The 23,029-nt window shown below is 42.9% G+C and overlaps 1 protein-coding gene across 2 annotated transcripts in view; it reads left to right on the top strand.

The window, feature by feature from the left end:
- The window catches only part of NELL1 (neural EGFL like 1), an 853,841-nt gene that overhangs the window by 104,544 nt on the left and 726,268 nt on the right, over window positions 1-23,029 (top strand). For both annotated transcript variants that reach the window (XM_022583758.2, XM_022583757.2), the window contains exon 4: window positions 9,974-10,144. In XM_022583758.2, the coding sequence (XP_022439466.1) occupies window positions 9,974-10,144 (171 nt within the window). The remainder of the gene's footprint in view (window positions 1-9,973; window positions 10,145-23,029) is intronic.

The raw sequence follows: 23,029 nt of genomic DNA, 5'->3' as shown, positions 1-23,029 counted from the left end.
ATAAACAATATATTATTTATTTAATATAAATAATAATAAAAAATAAAATATTATTTTGTGGGTATGTGATTAAAACACTTCGCATAAGATCTACCCCCTTAGCAAAATTTAAAGTATGTGATGCAGTGTTTTTAACTGTAGGCCTTGTGCTCTACAGCTTTATTTTCTAAGAGGCTTATACCCAGGGTATCTCAATGCTTAGTCAGGACACTGTGTTGTATTAGGTTTGTACTGGGTCCGTGGTGGTCCCAGGTAAGAACTGCTGACCAAGTCAAGCTGGGAATGGATGGGAGCAGACCATGAGTTGGCAGTTGATGCTAGGCTAGGGGGCGGAGAACATATACAGGTTGGATTATTAGGCAAAGTAAAGGTTGGAAACCAAGCAGAAGGAATCCATGCCACGCAGAAGTTGAAGAGGTCAAGGTCAAGAGAATGGTTCAGTAAACTGATGTTGTCAGGGCTCAGGGAGCCCTTGGGTAATGGACACCAAGGTCTCACAGAAAGAAATCAAATAGACATTAGCAAGAAGGTAATTTCATCTTCTTTCCTCAGGGGACCTAGCAGGGAGAAGCATGGTGTAAATGCCGAATATGTTGATTTCATTAGTGAGAATGTTTTGTTTTTTTGTTTTTTTCCCTTTCCTGAGATAGAAAGTCTTTTTGCTAGGTCAGGAGTTGCCCTTATGGCAGGTCTGCCTAGGGCCTGCATATGTGGACAGTGAAATCCCTCTGGGATTGAGAATTGAGAAGCTGGGTTTTCCAGGAGACTTTGACAGTTAACCAGTGTTGGGAGTAGTAACCATCTTTACAGCCCTTCATATGGATGCTGTAGCTGAGTCTGGAAGGGTGGGTGTGAGTTGTAAGTGTCCAGGAGAGGAAGAGAACTCCAGGTAGAGCGGGTAGGAGTAAAAAACGCAGGGTGGGAAGGTAAAGGTGGCGGATGAAACCAGAAGGCTGGTGGTGGTAACATAGTTAGGAGGCTGGCGTGCTTGGCTTTGCTGGAAGAGCTCGGACTTGTGATGGTATATGCTGATGAATGAATGAGGTCTTCATGTAGACAATGGGGGTAAAGAGGCTTAAAGCAGGTCCAGCTTGCAGTGTAGAAGGTGATCCCTGTGGGTGCATCTGAGGTGCTTGACCTGGAAAGCCGGAGAGAACATCTTTGCCCCAGGGACACAAATCATAATAGAACTGAAGGATCCTACTGCACGAAAGGGAGAAAAACACGAGGTCTAGGAGGGGAAGCAGCAGCAGGCGATGCTCTAAGGGTCCCAAGAAGCCCTGAGACCTTTTCCGCAGATGCACTCGTATCCCCATGAACTTCAGGCTCCAGAAGACCATGGTTGAATATTTTAACTATGTGGTGAACTTTTAAAATAGATTTTAGGAATGTTATAAATGCCCAGAATCTGAAGCCCTGGAAATTTGGTCAGTGTGAAGTAAGTTGCCAGGTGATTCTAATGCAAGCATTCTGTGGATAAGTGTGTGGGAATCACTGCAAGGCATTTCTAACTATGCCTATGCCTCTTGCTCTCTGAAGGCCAGAGAGAGGAAGCTGCCATTCAAGCAGGGCTGGAAGGCAAGCCAAGACTCGTGGAGACCACCCAGTAATCTCCCTGCACCTGCTGTGGGGAATCTGTACAGGAGGAATCTGGTTAGGATACAGGTTTGGCTGCTGAAACAAAGACCAAAATAACAGTGGTTTAAACCAGATGAAAGTTTAACTCTCGCTCATGCAGCAGTGTGAATGCAGGTAGTCCAGCATTGATGTGACTCTATATTTTTGTCCTGCAACCTCTGGGATATTGCCCTCTGCCCCGTGGTTCATGATGGTTTGCTCCCAACCCCTGCTAAGCCAGTAGGATGGAGAACAGAAGTGGAGAGTGTGCTCCTTGTATCTTACTGTGACTTTCGCTTGCATCCAGGTGGCCAGAACTTGATCACATGGCCGCACTTAACTGTAAGAAAGGTGGGGAATGTGGCCTTTATTCTGGGCGGCCATGTGCCCCACTAAGATTCTGTTATTGAAGGAGAGGAAAGTGCACTCGGGGCAGCCGGCATTCTCTGCCTCTACTAGTCTTTCAGATCTTTGCTGAAAGAGTCCTGGTCTCCTCTCTGGGCATGTGAGTGTGAATTCCTGGAGAATTAACTTTTATTGCATAATTCTGGGTCAGGAGATTGATAGCCTTCCAGGAAAATCATACAAAGGCTCTCTGTGGAAGCTGGCTTCCTGTGGAAGTTCTCACCATGAAACCCCTCCAAGCAAGAAAGAGCTTTGGCTGGAGCTCATCTAGATACTTGACTGATACAGTTTAAATTAGCTTGTGCTTTGAACATGACCTTTGCATAAAAGAGGGGGTTGGGGGGTCTGTAGAGAGAATATTTGTGGCTGAGTGGAGGCAGAGGGACCCAGAATTTGCTGACGCTATGCTTTTGTGTGTTAAATGCTTTCCATATGGGATGATACGTTATCTATCCAGAAGATGTGAATTTCAGACCAGTCTCTATTGCTTACTGGCAGTTGGTCTAACTATGAGATCTCTGGGACACTTAAGTTGAGATTGACAAGAAACAGCCTTGGTTTTGGGGACGGAGAATTGAGAGAAGGAGCCATGGCTTGGGTTATCTGAGTCTCAATGTCCTCATCCATAAGATGGAGATTCTTATTGTCGCTGTCAAGATATGAGCATTAAAATTCCTAATTCCATGGACCCCCTAACATTGTCCTGTGATCTGAAGAGCCAAAGTGACAAATATCAAAATATTATGTTTTCGTTCTTGTGAATATTTGAAATCAAATGAGACAATTTTAAAACTCTGTAGACATTGCACCTTATCAAATGAAGTGGCAGGAAGCTTTTTCTGTGGCTTAGAGAAATTCTTGTGGCTTATCTTTGGGACTGTTTTTTTAATTGAAGTATAGTTGATTTACAATGTTGTGTTTCTGGTGTACAGCAAAGAGATTCAGTTATACAAACACATATACGTATATTCTTTTTTATATTCTTTTCCATTATGGTTTATTACAGGATATTGAATATGGTCCCCTGTGCTATACAGTAGGACCTTGCTTATCCATTCTATATATAAAATTTGCATCTGCGAGTCCCAAACTCACAATCCATCCCTCTCCCATGTCCATCCATGTAGCTGCAAATGGCATTATTTCACTCTTTTTTAAGGCTGAGTATTATTCCATTGTGTGTGTGTTTGTGTGTATATACCACATCTTCTTTATCCATTCATCTGTTGATGGACATTTAGGTTGTTTCCATGTCTTGGCTATTATAAATAGTGCTGTTTTTCTGACTGACTTCACTCTGTATGACAGACTCTAGGTCTATCCACCTCACTACAAATAACTCAATTTCGTTTCTTTTTATGGCTGAGTAATATTCCATTGTATATATGTGCCACATCTTCTTTATCCATTCATCTGTCGATGGACACTTAGGTTGCTTCCATGTCCTGGCTATTGTCAATAGAGCTGCAATGAACATTGTGGTACATGACTCTTTTTGAATTATGGTTTTCTCAGGGTATATGCCCAGTAGTGGGATTGCTGGGTCGTATGGTAGTTCTATTTGTAGTTTTTTAAGGAACCTCCATACTGTTCTCCATAGTGGCTGTACCAATTCACATTCCCACCAGCACTGCACAAGGGTTCCCTTTTCTCCACACCCTCTCCAGCATTTATTGTTTCTAGATTTTTTGATGATGGCCAATCTGACCGGTATGAGATGATATCTCATTGTAGTTTTGATTTGCATTTCTCTAATGATTAATGATGTTGAGCCTTCTTTCATGTGTTTGTTGGCAATCTGTATATCTTCTTTGGAGAAATGTCTGTTTAGGTCTTCTGCCCATTTTTGGATTGGGTTGTTTGTTTTTTTGTTATTGAGCTGCAAGAGCTGCTTGTAAATTTTGGAGATTAATCCTTTGTCAGTTGCTTCATTTGCAAATACCGTATGCTAACACATATATATGGAATCTAAGAGAGAAAGAAAAGGTCATGAAGAACCTAGGGGCAAGACGGGAATAAAGACACAGACCTACTAGAGAATGGACTTGAGGATATGAGGAGGGGGAAGGGTAAGCTGTGACAAAGTGAGAGAGTGGCATGGACATATATACACTACCAAACGTAAAATAGATAGCTAGTGGGAAGCAGCCGCATAGCACAGGGAGATCAGCTCGGTGCTTTGTGACCACCTGGAGTGGTGGGATAGGGAGGGTGGGAGGGAGGGAGACGCAAGAGGGAAGAGATATGGGGACATATGTATATGTATAACTGATTCACTTTGTTGTAAAGCAGAAACTAACACACCATTGTAAAGCAATTATACTCCAATAAAGATGTTTTAAAAAAAATAGTGCTGCTATGAACATAGGGGTGCATGTATCTTTTAAAATTAGTTTCAGGGGACTGTTTTTTAATTGACAGTTTTACCTAGGGATGTACTGTGTTTGTTGCTCACATAATAGACAAACGCAGGTATTTCTGGTGGAGATTTAGAGTTTCAGCTCCATCTGCTTTGTCATTCTGCCCTCTTCAACATGTGGTACTCAAAGTTGCTCTGGGGTTGGTCTTCATTCCAGCATCCAGAAAGAGAAGGATTGTATGTGGGAAGTTGAGGGCCATTCCTGGAAGCAGCATATATCAGTTACTTCTGTTCACATTCCTTTGGCTAGAATTCCAGCACATGGCCATACCTGACAGCAAGAGAGGCTAGGAAATGAGTCCAGCTTTGTGCCAAGAATAAAAGTACCTGGGTTTGATGATTAGCTAGCAGTCTCTTCTATGCTGAGTTGATGTGAACCATCTTTCTTCCTTCTCTGCAGAGAGAGTGATGAGGTTGTGAAGGGGAAACTTTGCTTAAGTGACTGTCATCTGTTGTGATGGGTGCATGTAAGTCCCCAAGGAAGTTTTGCTACCAGCTCTTACCTTCATTCACATAGTGCCAACAGTCTCAGTGTCTCTTTGCTGGTGCCTGCAACTTCATGTGCTTTACAACATCCTAGACATGGTGTCATGGAGTAGAAAGAACATCGTTAGCGTTACATAAATCTGGGTTCGAACCTGTGATCCACCACTTACTAGCTGTGTTATGCTAGTCTGATCACTTTATATCTTTGAACTTCAGCTTCTTCATCTATGATAATGGATATAATAACATATTATTATAATACCTTCCCTATGGGCTTATTTTGAGGATTTGAAACAATGTCTGCTACATAGTAGGAACTCAGTAATTGGTGGTGGTGGTAGATGTTATTATTATTATACAGGTGTGCTTACCGTTCTCAGCCCAAAGGGCATGGGTTGATTTTGTCTTAATGTCTGGCTCTATCTTGTATGCTCTACTCTTGGGATATCTATTAAAATCAGTCATGTTTGAAATCTGATCTCTACATCTAACTTGAAAACACCAAAGACCCATAAAAGAACTGCTAATAATAGTAACTTTGTAATTATATTAGTGACTGATGAGAAACCATTGACTGCTCTCTTCCAAGGTTTAGAGTTGAGGCCTTGTTCCTACTCAAATTTGGCTCAGGATGGCTGGAGATGAGGGCTTTATGGAACTATTTTGGGGTTCCTTTTCCCCAATAGTTAGTGGTCTGCTAACTTCTGCCCTCTGTATGTCTTTGGGCCTTCCTTGCTCTCAGATACCCATCCCGTCTCATGCAGGATGGGAGAACACGTAATTTCTTTCTCTTGCTGTCTTTCTTCTCATTCTTTTTCCCAGAAAGTCCCTTTCAGTCAATTTCAGCAGCTCATTTCCTAGCCATTCTTCTTAAGATTTCACCTTTTTGCAACTTTGACAGGTAGAAGGTGGATTTCACAATTGGAACCAGAGTGAGGTGATTGTGTCCCTTGATTTATTATAAGAATGATCCAGTGCCTGGGGGAGACAAGGAGCAGCCATGAGCCAAGATCTTGCTGGGGGAAAAGCAGAGTCAAGAGAGAATGCCTAGAGGATCCAGTCTTTCCTTTTCCCGAAGTACAGAAAATGTCACAGAATCTTCCGTTGCGATGTCAACCATTGGTATGGCCTCCTTGGCTTTGTGTTTTGGGGGAGTAATTTATTTACAGTACTTACAGTAAACAGTAACTTAGCATTCTCTTTCGAACTAATTTTAGACTTAGAGGGAAGTTGCAAAATGGTACAGAGTTCTTGTATAAACCCCCACTTACCTTCCTCTTATGTAACTGTGGAAAAATGATCAAAAGCAGGAAATTGACATCGCTGTAGGACTGTTAACCAAATTGCTTGCCTTATTTGAATCTTATCAGTTTTTCCACTAATATCCCTTGCCCCTCCCTGTTCCAGGATCCTATCTAGGATCCCACCTTTGTATTTAGTTACTATTTCTACTTAATCTCCAAAATGTGGCAGTTTCCCAGACTTTCCTTGCCTTTCATGACTTCGACATTTTTGAAGAATACTGACCAGTTATTTTGTAGAATACCCTTCAGTTTGAGTTTCGGACGTTTTCTCATGGTTAAGCCTTTTTTTTTTAACCTTTTAAAAAATTGAAGTATAGTTAATTTACAATGTTGTTAGTTCAGGTGTACAGCAAAGTGATTCAGTTATATATATATTTTCTTTTTTGGATTCTTTTCCATTATAGGTTATTACAAGTTATTGAATATAATTCCCTGTGCTATACAGTAGGTCCTTGTTGTTTACCTATGTAATATATAGTAGTGTGTATGTGTTAATCCCAGACTCCTAATTTATTCTCCACCCTCCCCATTGCTATCCCCTTTGGTAACCATAGGTTTGTTGTCTATGTCTGTGAGTCTGTTTCCGTTTTGTAAATAAGTTCATTTGTATCTTTTTTTTTTTTTTAGATTCCACATATAAGCGATATATGACATTTGTCTTTCTCTGACTTACTTCACTTAGTATGATAATTTCTAGGTCCATCCATGTTGATGCAAATAGCATTATTTCATTCTTTTTTATAAAGGTAACCCTTTTGGGGGGGACAGGACTACTATAGAAATGATGTGATACTTTCTCCAGGCATGGCATCCTGTCAAGGGGTTCCTGATGTTGACATATATTGTTACTGGTCGTGTTAACCTTGATCACTTGGTTAAAGTGGAGAATGAGAGTTTTCTTTGCTGTAAAGTTTCTATGTTTCCTTTTGTAATTAAAGGAAGCAGTAATTTAAAGGTCTTTGCCCGGCCACAAGTGAGAAACTGCTTCTGAGTCACTGGGCTGAGAAGGTTGCTGGTGGGCCTATTTGTGGAAGGAGGCAGAGGCATAGGTTCAGGAGCCATCTCTCGGTAATACCTTGTCTTGTCTCGACGCCATGGCTCTCTCCAGCTTCTTTCTTCATCCGACTTGCTCATCTAACTTCTTTGTGGTCTAAGTAAGCCAGCAGAATTTCTTTTTATATTTCATTGTAAGGTCTTCCGTTAAAGGACGTTCTTAGCATGAAAAGAGAGTTTTTCTTGGTCTCTTGGTGTGATGGAAAGGGAGGCATCTTTACAAATGCATTTCCGTGCATTCCGTGCACAAAGGCATTCCGTGCGAGGTAGTCAGGGATATATTTTACGTGATTGCGAAATTCCTGATTTTTAAAGCAATTATTCCGTCTTCTTTTTAGGAGATTTGACTTTTGAAGCTTTCTTAGTATTGAAAAGCAGTTGCCCAGTAAACACTCTGATTTCAGAGAAAGTTTTGGTCACGGTTTCCAACTCCAAGGACCTATGAGTTAGTCTCTGATCGCCTTCTCTTGCATCCTGTGTCCAAGACCAGAGATGAGGATACAAAAATCCAAATCTCCTAATATTCAGGAGTTTTTACTTCTAGTCCAACGTGTGCATCTTAAAAGCCACACTCATCTTGTGATGACCTTGCTACAGATAGTGTGGCGGGCAGACCAGCAGCAGGAGCATCACTGGGGGCCTATTTGAAATGCAGTATCCTAACCCTCGGCCCAGACCTACTGAGTCAGAACCTGCATTCTAACATGATTTATGCGCACCTTAGAGTCTATGGAGCACTTTTTTTTTTTTTTTTTTGCGGTACACGGGCCTCTCACTGTTGTGGCCTCTCCCGTTGCAGAGCACAGGCTCCGGACGCGCAGGCTCAGCGGCCGTGGCTCACGGGCCCAGCCGCTCCACGGCATGTGGGATCTTCCCGGACCGGGGCACGAACCCGTGTCCCCTGCATTGGCAGGAGGACTCCCAACCACTGTGCCACCAGGGAAGCCCGCCAGTCACTTTTAAAATGACAGCTTTGCCTCCCATTTGTTTCTCTTAGGCCAATTTCTAGCTTTTTTGGAGGGAGGGGCACATATTTTATTTCCTTTTTCACTATTCTCAAAGCATCTTGAGAACAGGATCTGTATTTTAAATCCCATCTTGGCTTTTCACTATGTGTTCAGTCATGATACGAATAAATTAATGAATGGCTAGATAATCTCTAAGGTTTTCCTGACCTTTTAAGTCTTCTGATTGTTCGATCCTTCCAGTGTTCTGGCTGCTTAGAAAAAAATTGGGAAATTCTCTTAAAATGAATGTCTTCTATATTAAGGGATTTCCTCCTTAGTAGTCTTAAAAAAATATGTATTATATTATTACTAGTAAGTATGTACCTGGGCCCAGGAGTCGGCTGCAATAGTATAAGTAACATTTTCAATTTGTCATCTTGGGCCTGATTCTTTGTATAGTGCAAATGAGATAGTCAGAGGCTGGTCTTGATTTTGCTTCCCCTGCAGTGGTCTCTTGGGAAGATCTCTGTGAAAGATGAGCAAGAAATGTGCATTTGTTTTCATCTGTGACGTGAGATTTGGAAGTTATGCATAATAGAGGCTGAGTTTCATGATATATTCATCTCAGTCCTCATGGAAGATGCATTTTATGTTCTGGATTAAATGTGCCCGGGCTAGTGGGGTCAGGCCAACTCAGCGGGTTAGAGGAGAAGCAGTAGGTCCTTGCAGATCTTGGGATTGAACCTGGTTATCTGTCTAGGCGAGTAGTTCTTGAGTTGTCTGTATGAATAAGCTGCTGGGAGATAGTGCCAGTTGAGGCCATCTTTACTACTTTGTCCTGTGCCTCTGGGATGGGCACCAAACTGGTATAAAGTGCGTAGACTGTCACATCTAGACCTGAGTTTAAATCCTGGCTTGGGTATGTTACTTAATTCCGGAATCTCAGTTGTTTTTTTTTTTAATATTTCAAAAGGGGTAATATCAGTCTTACAGTTTTTCGTGAGTGATAGATTAGATAGTATATGTCAAATGCCTAGTGCAGTGCTCGGCAGTGAGATTGGGCCCTGTGTTAATGATGATCATGGTGACACATTTCAGAAGGGCCACGTAGGAGACGAAGTAGGCCTGCCAACCGTGAAAGTATCAGCCCTGGTGTGTGACTGAGGAGTGTCCCAAAGTTGGCTGCCTTTTGACTAAAGTGCAGACTACAGTGGTGGTGCTCAAAGTTTTTCATGGGTCTGAAAAAAGAAGGTAACAATCTGGGGAAAGAAAAACTTCATTGTATGTTTCATTCCATGAAATTTTGAAATACTGACACATGTGAGTAGCTTCAAACTTTGCTCCCCTATTGATTATCTAAGAGTTGTTCTTCACTTATAGCTTCTTGTCCAGAGGGAAGTAAAAAAGAAAAAAAAAAAAGAAAAAAAAAGCCTTACTCATCTCTTCGACAGTTTATTTCCATTCTGAACTATGCTTAAGCGACACTGCACCAAGCTTTGCTAATTAGCTTGTGGCCTGTCACTCACAGCGGATCATTCAGTCTCCATTTCAGGGCTTCAAGATGTCACCGTGAGGACTCTCAGACAAAAGGTGAATTGGGTTCCATACCGTACAATTGATTGTGGGTTGTGGTTCTTTGGGTCAAGCTGAGCTAATTTTAGATTCTGGGAACCCTGGTAATAATTCATGAGGATTGATGATGGCTGTGTAAAATAAAACACATTTTTGTTCTTTACATACAGCTATTTCGAACTGGAGAGCAGTGGTCTGAGGGATGAGATTCGATACCACTACATACATAACGGCAAGCCCAGGACAGAGGCACTTCCGTACCGGATGGCTGACGGACAGTGGCACAAGGTCTCACTATCAGTTAGTGCCTCCCATCTCCTGCTCCACGTCGACTGCAACAGGTATGACTTTGCCTTTGATCTTTCGTGATTGTGCCCTTGAAATTGAGCAATGGGGAAGGGATAAAGCCAACCCCCTCCAAGCCTTGCTGGGAAACCAACCAAAGGACCCTAATCGTCATTTAACATACAGAAATGGGCCATTAGGCGTGCTGGAATGACCATCTGTAATATGTTAAGAAAACAGTTCATTAAAATGGAAACATATCCGGCAATTAGGAAGAAATGTACAAAAGGTTGATTATAGATGGGGGAATATTAAGTGCACCTCGGTGTACTCCAGGTACCAGCTGGAATTCCATGGAGCTGTGATCACAGTTAAGTGTGATATATTGTTGTTGAGTTCGTTCCACTTGGAAGCGAATGAGCTGGTCTACCTTCGACTGAATCTGAGAGGGCGGTGCTAGTGGAGCGGCTAATCCTGTTCGACTTCATCAAGCACAGCTTTGCTTAAATATTTTTTCCAAATGGCAACTTCTTAAAGAGGCTGTTCTTTGAATCTTTTGGAATTGATGCCATTTATCCTCTGCAGAGGAATGAGCCTCCCAGCTTGTCAGAGGATGGCAGGACTATTTTGAAGTCGGGGCTTTCACAGGAGGTTGTGGGTTGGGTTGAGAAGGAGATATTGGCTCCTGTGTCCGTCCCTGGGCAGGGAGGTTGACTGCCAGCTGAAGAAAGGACACTGTTGGTCTCTATTGGATCACTTGTGGCTGGACAGCTGGATGATGGTGGTCAGGTGGTCAAGGGGAATATTTTGATTTCTCCAGAACCCACTGAAAGTCCTTACGGATAGTGGTCTGAGTCCTATTATAGAGAATTTTTGGTGCTGCACGGTAGCTATGAATTGTTGGTTTTCATTAATGATACTGTCAAAGTTCAAATGATTGTTCGGCTACAGAACTTGTTCTCTTGGGCCCAGGATAAGGTACAGGCATGTTGGGGACAGCCTCCCTTCCGGCACCCAATAGAAGGAAGCATAATCCAAGGTCAGTCAGCTCCACGCTGCATTTCTGATGAGATGGTACTTCAATGTACTTGCCATTCCAGCTCTGCAGTCTCTTTTAGAAGAGGACCTGGAGAGGCAGAGGACAGAAACTAGTGTCAGGTTTAAGGGAAGTCCCACCATCTTAAAGTGAGTCTTGGTACAGTTTGATGTCATCTATTTCGGGCGCTTTCTGGATTTTTCTGAAGAATCGTGGCTTCAACTAGATGTAATGTGTGTGCCTATGGACCACGTTTCCATAGAAACCACAAACTCCTTTTTACCGTGGGCTGGGCAGTCTGGGTAAAGCCAGCCCTCAGTCACTAACTCCACTTCCACCTTCAAGAGCTTATTGGCTCTTTCAGTTCTCTAGAACTAAAGTGGCCTGTCAGGGAGCACGCGTGCTCCCCCCTACCCACCACTCATGCTGCCCCAATGGGAGAGAAGAAGGGTCCTGCATATCCCCCTATGCCATAGGCCGGAAAGGAGCCTCGAAGTCCTCGTTTAGTAATTCCCAAATGAAAAGTCCTGGAGACACCACTGTTTTCTTGCTTTGCAATTTTTTTGCTTCCTCTTTTCGAAAGTTTTATCTTCTATTTCCCCATATTCTCCTCTCTAGAGAAGAGGCAAAAGAGGAGAGAGGATATGTCTCTGCTAATCGAAGGTTTCCTGCCTGCAAAATGCTCTGGTCCCTCTGAAATAGTCTTCTCTGCCATCCTCAGCCACTTGTTAGCTGTGGGAATTTGGGCACATTAATATCTTTTCATCCCAGTTTTTAAATTTGTAAACTGGGACTGCTAATACTAGCACATACTCACAGATGCTAATGTTAGAAAAGATAATTCACATAAAGTGCTTTGGGTGGTGCTTGGCCTTTGGCACCCAGTACATGGTGGTGGTTGTTACTGTTATATTATTATTTATTCTGCACATCTGTGGTGTCTCTTCATCTCCAAGCTTTCATTTACTGTATATCCTGGCCTCTCTACCAGGAAAGTAGGGAGAGAACAGGAGAGCTGGAACCCACAGTATGCTTTAGGGTCAGCCCCATTTATACGGAATGGATTGAGGAGATTCTAAATATTATTTCCCTTCTCTTGAAAATTTTTATACTTTGGTTCATGACATAACATGTTTTTCTTTATGTAAGATCTTGGAGGGAGAGCATAAAGTTGTTGCCAGTTAATGATTTATGGACCCAACACAAATGGGTTTTTTAGATAGGTTAGGGAAAGAGAGGCTGGGAACGACTGGGCCATAGAGGAGGTAAATTTTGATTTTGGTGCAGGAAAAGTCTAGAAACAGAGTTCCCAAACCTGACTACACTTAAGAATTACTGGGGAACCTACACAAAACATGAGTAGCCGGGTGCCATCTCTGACCTAGTGGATCAGTTTCTCTGAGGGTGGAACTATATTCTTTATAAGCTCTCCGGATAGTTCCTAGGCAGGCAGGTTAGCCTTGGTGCATGGACTCGCGTTTGAAAACCCATGGTTTAAATAGAGGGGGCACCTGCGGTTTCCCCAAATGTGGGAAACTCGACTGCATAGTTTGTGGTAGTGGGGGACTGCGTTCGTGCTTTCCCCTGAAAAAAAATATAGAGGGGTGGTAGAAGCTGGAGGACAGGCTGGGCTGCAACAAATAAGTGAGGGACCCTGGAAATGTAAGTACCTGAAGCAGATCCCCAGTAGGGAGGAGGAAAGTTTAAGGTGGGCTAGTGTCTATTACATGGAATAAACATATCTTCTTCAGAAGTTTCTTGCTAGCCAGCACTGGTTGATTTTAGGGTGGCAGAAGCTCTGGTCTATTTATCAAGATGCTGCTCTACTACTTATCTAGGCCACCTTCACAGAGAGTGGATTCAGAAAGGCTGATTTTTATTCTCTAAGCTATGTATTTCATACTGCCGTGAGATTCTTCCTTTTTGATTCCTTTACCCTTAAAGTTACACTGTCATATTTTTCTCAACCTGTCACCTGCTAGAGTTGTGCTGGGTAGATGATAAATGGTGATATGATAGATAATATTTATTGAGTGTTGACTGTGCTAGTGACAGTGCTAAGTGCTTTACATAGATGAATTCATCACTCAGGCTGTTATTTTTATCATTTAAAAATGATGGAGCTGGGCTTCCCTGGTGGCGCAGTGGTTGAGAGTCCGCCTGCCGATGCAGGGGACACGGGTTCGTGCCCCGGTCCGGGAGGATCCCACATGCCGCGGGGCGGCTGGGCCTGTGAGCCGTGGCCGCTGAGCCTGCGCGTCCGGAGCCTGTGCTCCTCAACAGGAGAGACCACGTCAGTGAGAGGCCCGCGTAGCGCAAAAAATAAATAAATAAATAAAATGATGGAGCTGAGGTTACATTCTATTTCTGCAATCCCGCTGCTGCTAAGTGGCAGCTCTAGGATTTGATTTTTTTTTTTTTTTTTTTTTGCGGTACGCGGGCCTCTCACTGTTGTGCCACCAGCTCTAGCATTTGGACCCGAGTCTGACTTGCATGCCTGTTGTAACCACTAGCCTATTTAGCCCAACGGGAGGGACTATTGTCACTGGACTTAGAATATGAGGCAAGGCAAGAGCCAGACTCAGTGTTAGCAGTTTGTTCTTTATTTCTAGTATTTTTCTCCCCTTGTCTTATATTGCCAGTCTTTGGAGTTGTTGGGTAAGATGTGGAATCTTACTAATGGAACCCATTGCCTTGGCATAAGGGAAGAGACCTCCATCTATTATTGCACATCTACCATAGGCCAGCTAATGTGCTAAGTATAATAGTCCTTAGGATGGCCATGTGGTGTGGGGGCAATTTCATTAGACCCATTTTACAGATTTGGATTTAGAAAGGCTCCAAGATGGTAAGCAACTCAGTCTCAATCACATAACATAAAAAGCATAGAGCCAAAACTGTGAACCAGGATCTAACTCCCCAACCTTGTCTTCTCTCCTCTCTGCCTCTGAAATTCATGTCCTTCCCAAGACAAAGTTATAACCATGCCAGGAAGTCTTCCCAGGAGAGAGAATCTACAGAAGGTCCAGGAACCATAAAAACACTTGAAATCAGGAAGAGAAGATGCCAGGCAGTTCCTTTGCTCTGAGGAACTGGAATGTAGCAGGATTTTCTACCTTTTTTAGAATTGAGAAACAGAGCCCTTTCAGACCTAATAACACAAATTGTCACAAGAAAAGCGACCGCTATTTTAGTTGGGAGTTGAACACTTTCTGCTTGCTATTGAGACACACTTTTCTCCCTGCTTCAGCTGTTCAGCTGGGCCTAGTTAGAAACTCCCAGAGTGTGGGTAGCAGATCACCTCAAGCTAGAAACATAAAAGGAACCACTCAGTTGGGTGGCCAGCCTGATTATCTCCGCTGCCTTAGGTTTTTCTTTAGCTGCCTTGGTATTAATAGTTGCCAACAAAGCTGAGAAGGAGGCCTGAACTAATCTTCCTCAGCTTCCCCTGCTCCATTCTCGGCTCACCCCGTGGCCTCTCTCCATTACTCAAAGCCCACAATCCATTGACATCGGGGATTCAGGGCCTAAGAGTTCTTTCACCACAAAAGGGATTTTCTTTCCTTCTCTTTATTTGGTAACTCTTAATTTTCAATCAATCCATCCAATGAAATATTGGACACACTATCTCTGCCAGGCTGTGGAGATACAAAGCATTAGGAGTTCTTGCCATCAGGAAATCCATGGTTTATTTGTCCAGTACTTTTGAATTCTGAAGCCACCAGGACCCCCCCCAGTGATTGGCCCTGGTCCTTGGATATCAGGAAAATCGTGGACTCAGATGGAAGCCTTGTGAGCAGGCTGTTCTGACAACTCATAATAGCAGCTGAGCAGTAGAGAGAACTGAAAAGCGTTACTCCCAGCATCTTGGTCTTGAAGTGACAGTGGAGGAACGGACTCAAAAGTGTTTTCCATTCAAATGGTACATGTATCCAGCCTTCAGCCAGAAGTTTCTGCAATATGCAGGTCTCCCCACACAAATCCCACCTCCTCTTGCCTCACTGCTGCAAAAATTTCTCTTACACAGTTCCATTGTAATGGAGCTCTGAACTCTCACCTCATTTGTTCAAATGTGCGCAGGTAGACAGAGCGCGTGTGCACACACACACACCTGCAGCCCGGTTGTCACTCTGACCGTTAGTGATTATATTCTAGACGGTAAACATATTTAGATTTTACTTCTAACACACGCTATTTATTCACTGCAGAGCACATTCAGTGTTTCCGTACAACTGATTTTGAAGAACATGCAGAACCAGGAAAACAAACTTACTATAAATCACTGAACAAGTCAGTAATTCAAGGTTCCTCTTGAATATTTCAGAGTAACTTCAGGATATGAGCATCTGTTTATATCTCTAGGTTTTTCATAATGAAATATGGTGACGCGGCATCTTCTTTCCAGAGAGCTCCTAAAGTATTTACAAACATCATATTATTAAACCACACATTCCTTAAGGTAGTTAAGTCACGTATAATGTACTCCACTGTCTTTTATACAAACATTTGCACTAGAGTAAGGAGGGGGAAATTAAGAGATGCCTATCAAAGGCCAATGCTTCCAAAGGAGCCAGCCAAGATTCTCAGTCTCCTGCTTCCCCTACTGACAGATTATTTACTTCACAAACAGGAACACATGCACACAACTCATCATCAAAATTAAAACCGAGAATCCAGCATATGCCTCATGTCCAGCTAACCCGGTAGCACCAGATCTTCTGTCCAGGAAGAGATGACAAGCAAGCTAGGAAGATAGGATATAACCCACGTGTAAATTTAAGTGACAGTACAAGGGATGTTGTAAGTGCGCGATGGATTGCTAGATTTCTGCTAGAGACAATCAGGTCTGGGAGACAACAGGAGAAAGAGCTCCTGGGGACATGGAATAGCCTCTCAATTTCTTAGCATCCCAGGTGAAAATGCATGACAATTTCTGCAGCTTTACAGTTTTTGCCACTGTGATGTGATTCCATACCAGTCACATGAGAACTGGGCTTAGAATGAGGTTCATCTTATAGGCATTACACAGCCAGTTATAGTGCTGGTGAGAGAAGAGTGTGTATGGGTGAGTGGATGAAGTTGGCGGTGAGAGAAAGCCTGCAGGAAGAGACAGAGAAGGAAATATGACAGAGGGGAGGACAGGGGAAGAAAAGCTGTTCTCCAAGTGACCAGGCATATGGGCTCTGTGGTCTAACCTAAACCTGTAGCGAATGCTGGACCTTTGTCTTGCTTTTGCCATTTATAAAATGTGACTTAAATGCAATGATGCAGGGATATGAAATCAGGAAATCTGTGTCTTACATTCTTTGAAGATTCCTCCCATCGTTTTGTCCTCTAATCCTTCCTCCCTCCCTATGCCAGAAACTGTGCTCGCATCTGTAAAATGGGAGTAATAGTAACTCTTCTACCATATGGTTGTTGTAGGAATGTAGCAAGAGAGTGTGTGCAAAATCCTTAGAAAATTTCAAGCTACTATATGAACACACAGCATCATGAAGTGCTATAAACATATACCATCATATAGAAAAGATGTTAAAGTATCATATTGAAAATGAATACAATTTAGTCAGATTTTCACCTGTATAAAAACAGTGGCTCGTGTCCCGTGGATGAGGATCTAGTGTGTAATGTGGATCCGTGGTGCAGTGTAGGGTTTGAGGTCCCTGAAGTTATTCTGACTGCCAAATCCTAGGCATGGTTCCCCAGTAGTTTCTCTTTTAGTTCCATGGTAGGTACTGCAACATCATGGTGCACGGTTTTTATGCCAACACAGTCCCTTTAAAAATAAGTAATTGCAGAGTTTCTTTAAAAATATGTAACTGAGGCTGAATGGGGAAGGAAACATCCCCTCCAATGTAATACGATCTTTCGTTGGTCCTGGCAGTGCTTTGAGAATGTGGTATGGCGTCTTTCCTTTTATATTTCTGTGAGAGAAGCGGTTCAAAGATTTACTTCCCCCCTCCTCAAGCCACGAGCCAAAATCGTCGGAGCTTTTAGGAGGAGATGTAAACAAAGCAGGTGAATGAGGAAACTCATATGTTATAGTTTCCTGGGTCTCCTAAACAAAATAGATACTCTTCGCTTCCCTACTTTGAAAATCTGGCTTTTTAGCACAAGAACATTCTGGATTGAAAACTTGAGCTGAAAGACATTGTTAAATTTGTATGACCCTAGGAAATTCATTTACTGTGTCTGGGCCTTAGCTCCCCAGGTATAAAACGAGGGGCTAGGACCAGATTATTTCTAAACCCTCTTGCACCTCTACTCTTCTGGGCGTCTCTCTGATTCTAGCTCATCACAGTGCTTACGTGGGGTATGATTTTTTTGTTTTGTTTTTTTTCTTTGCCTTCAAGACCCTGGAGAGCAACCCAGCAGGCCACCTTCCCAGGGCTGCTTCTGTAGTAGACCGGCAGGGGGCTGGTTTGCAGTCATCTGAATCGATACCCGGGTTGACAGTGCAGCATGCTGCTGGAGAGCAAAGATTACCTACCGTAGCTGCCCAGTCGTTTATTTTTTCTCACTTGGCTCCCTTCTTGCTGGAGTAGATGCTGAATGTGCATTTTTGGATCTAAGACATGTTGGCATTTTGTTCCCTCCACCTTGTGTCCTTTCTTTCTTTCAGACATATTCTGACCCAGACACGTGGCAGCAGACAGCCTTTTTGGAGGGTACAGGCTGCCCTGGCTATGGAGGCCCTGGTAGCTTGGTAACCTACAAGATAGAGCAGTGTACTGTAGTCAGCAGGTGATGGATAGTTGTGCTGTTAAAAAACAGAACACATCCTCTGAATACTGCAGAAAAAAAAAGCCTTTGCTGCTGCCAAGCTGTAGACTTAAATAACGGGAGGGAATGAATCTAACGGTCTAGGTGGCCAATTTAATACAGTCCATGTTGTAGATTTTTTGGCAGAGTAGAGAGTGGCTGCTTAATTGTTACGACAGCTCAGACATTACCATGTTGGCTGTCTCATTCTGGCTGAGACCCTCACACTTCTATTCATGCTTTGTACCCTGTGGCTTATTCATCCCAACCTCATTAGGTGGATTCCAAATTTAACTTTGCCCTATCTTCTAATGACATCGGTAGATAAACCTATTTCTAATTTTGTCTTTTCCAAAACCTTTATCTTTTCCTCTTGTTGCCTGGTGGGTTTAAATATGCTTTTGGTCAACCGTGGCCTCAGTGGCGGAGAGAGGTAGGAGGTGAAAGGATCAATTGAAATGGATAATGAGAGAGTGGCCTGCATTTCCCCCTACCCACCTGCGCTCCTGAGCTTTCAAATGGAATTGCAAATGGAAAGGACTAAAAAGAAATACAATAGGTGGTTTGTATCTCTTTATCTGGTGGTTTGTTGGCTACCTGAGGCCCTGAGGAGATTAATAAGGAGGCACAGTATTGCATACATGGGGCCTAAGATGTATTAAAATAGGAAGGAAAATAAGACTTCATTTCCAACTTATAGTGATTTCATCTACATGCCTTCAGACACATCTTGAGTTGTGATTGTATTGCATGGGCATGGGTCTTTACAGGATGAATGGAGGGGGAAAATAGGCTGCAGGAGAAATAATGTTTTCTTGTAGGAGAAAATATTGAAGCTTGTTGCATCTTTAGTGTTACAGTTCTACTCTGCTCTTTTTGATGGATATGTATGGTTATTCCTTAAAAAGGAAAGCAGTGAGAGAAAATAAAAAGTCAAACCAGAACAATAGGTATGAGGCAACCGTATTTTTGAAAAAAAATACATTTATACATTAGTTGTCTCTTTCCTTTTATGCTTCACTCATTGGAAAGGAGCATTGGGGGATAAAAAAATGCATGAGTCAGCCATGAGGACTTTTTAATTGGAAAGGAAAGAGAATTCCAAACACTACATTCGTTTTCTAGTTAGACCAGGGGTACAGATGTTGTCATTGAAAAGAACTGACTTTCCACACTACCAGAAAGAAATTCATCTATCTCTCTGGGAACTTAAATTAATGTTATAAATAATAGGCAGAGCGGTTGGAGGCAAGGAAACAGATTTATAGCTGAACCTGTTCGGCTGCTTTTCTCTTAGGGGGTGTGGTGGGGATGGGGTGTGAAGATGAGAAGGCTTGGAAGGAAAAGGTTTCTGTGCACGCTTTTCCCTGCTCTAGCCCCCAGTTCAGTTGACTTTTGTCTCTCAGCCCATCCATCTTAACTTCTTGCGAGTGTGTCTCCCAGATGGAGCTTCAGAGCCACTAAGCCAGCTAGCTGGTTAATGTGCCTGGGCCCTCAACTGAGGGTTTTCTGGGGCAATTAGAGTAGAAATAATTTCCCTTCTCCTTAAAGGGCCTGTGTGATGCTGTCTCTAACTCTTCCTCGGGAGTGTCCTGTTGCATCTCTACTCCTTAGAGTCTATTAGTCTGAGAGTATCACTTTCCTGACAGCAAACTTCACACATAGGAACTTACAGGCTTGGAGTTGGGGCCATGAGCTGGCTTCTTTGGGATACTCAGAATACTGGTATTACCCAGAATGGAATTTCATTTCCACTGGAGGTTAAGAGCCTTCGGCTGTGTTTCATTCTGGTGTGTCCCCAGCACAGCTCATGCAGTTACTCAGTGTTCTCCAAGTTGGTGCTGTCTTTGAAGTGGAAGCAAGGAAGGAGCTGGGCAATCTGTGATTCCAGTTTCTTGAATTCTTTGACATTTTGCCCTTAGAGGCCCAGCACTATGCTGGGAAAAACTCAGGCTTTTTGCTCAGTCATTGCTGAGTGGAGGTTAGTGTTTTGGACTTTTTTTTTTTTTTAAAGAGGTGATTTATATATTCACTTGATTTTTTTGTAAAAGCACTCTGAGGTAGATGTTCTTGCATCGTATAGATAGGGACTTTTGAGGTGCTGAGAACAGAAATGACTTGTCCAGGGGTTCATAGTAAGTCAGTGGCAGGCTGGAGCCAGAGTCCAGAGATCTTACTCTTTTTTTTTTTTTTTTTTGCGGTACGCGGGCCTCTCACTGTTGTGGCCTCTCCCGATGCGGAGCACAGGCTCTGGACGCACAGGCTCAGCGGCCATGGCTCACGAGCCCAGCCGCTCCGCGGCATGTGGGATCTTCCCGGACCGGGGCATGAACCCGCGTCCCCTGCATCGGCAGGCGGACTCTCAACCACTGTGCCACCAGGGAAGCCCAGCTTTACTCCTTTCTCAGGGAGATTATTCTCTACCAATCCCCTCTACCTTCTTCCCTCCTTCTCCTCCTCTATCTTTTTAACACTCCCATGTGACAAGATAACACTTCTAACTTCTCATGGAAGAAGTGTAAGCCATCCCATTTATAAACTGAAACCAACAAAGGCCGAGTTCCATGTATTACTTTCTCAGACTGGGGAGGCTGGTCACTTCAAAGGGCTGCTTCCTTGTTGCACCCAAATCGACCTTGTTATAAATTCCAACCACTGTTGGTCTTTGGACTCTAGAAAGCTTATGTGCAATTATTTTTAGATTTAAAGACTCTCCTTCCTTCCTGGAATCTACAGTGTTGACAGACAGGTTCGTGACTTCAATCCCACAGACATAATATGGGGTCAGGCCTTCGAATGGCCCATTATCCTCATATGACTGGTATGCCTTGCATGTGCCTCTGTGCTGATGTGTAATGACCAGGGACCTAATCTTAAATCATGACTGACTGCAAATGAGCCATTCGGCCATCTCTTCAAATGTGAAATAGATGCGTTACACCAGTCTCCAGTGTTACATGGCTGGCTTTACACTGTTCCAATATAAATTTTGATATTCCCTATTTCAAGTTGATAAACTCTCTGTGTTTTTTAAGGTGACTTTGCAATCACAAGGTCTCATTAAAAACTACTGATGGTGAAAGAAAGGGTTGGGCGGTAGGGGACCCCCATTTAGGAGGGCATTTGTCATTATTGCTTCTTTTATTGGTATCTAATTAGATATGCACTAGAGCCTGCAGGAGCTAATGAGAGAGCAAGGCCAAGGAAGTAGGTGAGCACACTGGATCTGAGTCATTTTCACAGGCATGGACATTAGGGCGATACATAAAGACTTCACCCTGCAAACCGGATCACCATATGCACTTCCCACCCCAATACACATGTAAGCTCGTATAATGGCCTTCTATGAGTTTTAGGCTAAAAGTCACAATCCTTAATATAGCTTAAAGTTTTGAATAGTCTGGCCCATGTTTCCTTCTTCGATTTCCTCTTGCACTACATTCTTTTAGTTCTTTAAGTACCATATTCGTTTAAGCTGCAGGATCTCTGTACATGCCATTTCTCGAATATCAAGTTCATTTCTACTTATCCTTAATTTTCAGGACAAAAGAAAGAAGTTTCTTGTGTTTTACAGTTTCACCATAAACTGTTTATCTACAGAGTGTTTTTTTTTTTTTTTTTTTTTTTTTTTTGCGGTACGCGGGCCTCTCACTGTTGTGGCCTCTCCCGTTGCGGAGCGCAGGCTCAGCGGCCATGGCTCACGGGCCCAGCCTCTCCGCGGCATGTGGAATCTTCCCGGACCGGGGCACGAACCCGTGTCCCCTGCGTCGGCAGGCGGACTCTCAACCACTGCGCCACCAGGGAAGCCCTACAGAGTGGTTTTTGATCATTTGATTGATGTCTGTCTTTCTCACAGGCTGTATACACCCCGAGGGCTCACCACTGTATCACCGGCGTATATTGTGGAGCTGTCACATGATAGGTAGTCAACAAATATTTGTGAATACCTGAATGAATAAATAAATGGAAGAGTGGTCTAAGGGTCTGTATTTGTGGCTTCTGACTTGTGATCCTATCATTCTAGGTGGTTCCATTATTTAAGTCTCCTTGTTCTTTGCCTCAGTCTCCTGATCTGTATAGAATGGGCATCGTTTCTACTCAGTCTGCTCGTACAGGGTTATTGTAAGGCTGAAATGAGAACCTGCATGCGAATAGGTGTTGTAAATTTCAGTGTGCTTTGTAAATATACAAAGGCCTGGGGAAAGGTGAAGGCCTGGGGAAAGGTGAAGATGAAGTAAGCTTAGCATTTCTTTTTTTAAAATTAAAAATTTGTTTTAACATCTTTATTGGAGTATAATTGCTTTACATTGTTGTGTTAGTTTCTGCTGTATAACAAAGTGAATCAGCTATACGTATACATATATCCCCATATCCCCTCCTTTTGCTTTGAATTTCTGAGGATTATTCTTTGCTCGAGGAAGGCAGTTAATCTATAAAAGACTTTCAGTGATTTCCTGGTCTGATTCATAGCACAGGGTGAACTATGCCTCACTCTCGAGTTGAATTTACATGTGTCCTGTGTCCGCAGGAGCTCTGGCAGGCATGAAGGAGTGGACGTAATTTACAGAGAGGGTACAAACAAAAGCCAATCACAGGTAGGATTAAGGGGCATGTGCCCTCTCTGCTGGAGAGTAAATACAGTTGGATATACTTGTCTGGACTGTGGATATATCACCATCCTAAAATTCTGTGGGTCTGTTTCTTCAACCTACAGCTGAGGCCCGCAGTAAGGGGTTTTCATCAAACCCTTTAGTAAGCTCTTCAGACTGGATTTCATGATTGTCCCAGGCTGTTTTGGTATAGCCTTACTGTGAAGTTCAGTGGACATGTTTTTCCTTTAATTTTCTTAAATTATGAAAGGTGCTTGCCTGATTCACACTTGACACAAAATTAAAAACAAAGAAGAAAACAAGAAGCTATGAGGACACAAATTCTAAGCAACACTGTGAAGTTTGGGGTGAAAATTCTTGCAGTATAGGTTATTTTTAGCTTAATCTAGTGGAATAATTAATTTATTATAAAGCATTCACCATATAAATGATATAATAGGTAATAAAATACTGGATAACTTATAAATAAAACCATGAAAGGTGCAAACTGTTCAAAACCACGTGATACCAATCACCCTGCCCCTAATTCCATT

This window comes from Delphinapterus leucas, chromosome 7 (assembly GCF_059928025.1).
Source record: "Delphinapterus leucas isolate spDelLeu-1000000601 "Yukka" chromosome 7, BTC_Dleu_Yukka2, whole genome shotgun sequence".
NCBI lineage: Eukaryota > Metazoa > Chordata > Mammalia > Artiodactyla > Monodontidae > Delphinapterus > Delphinapterus leucas.
This window is presented reverse-complemented; position numbering and strand designations above follow the sequence as displayed.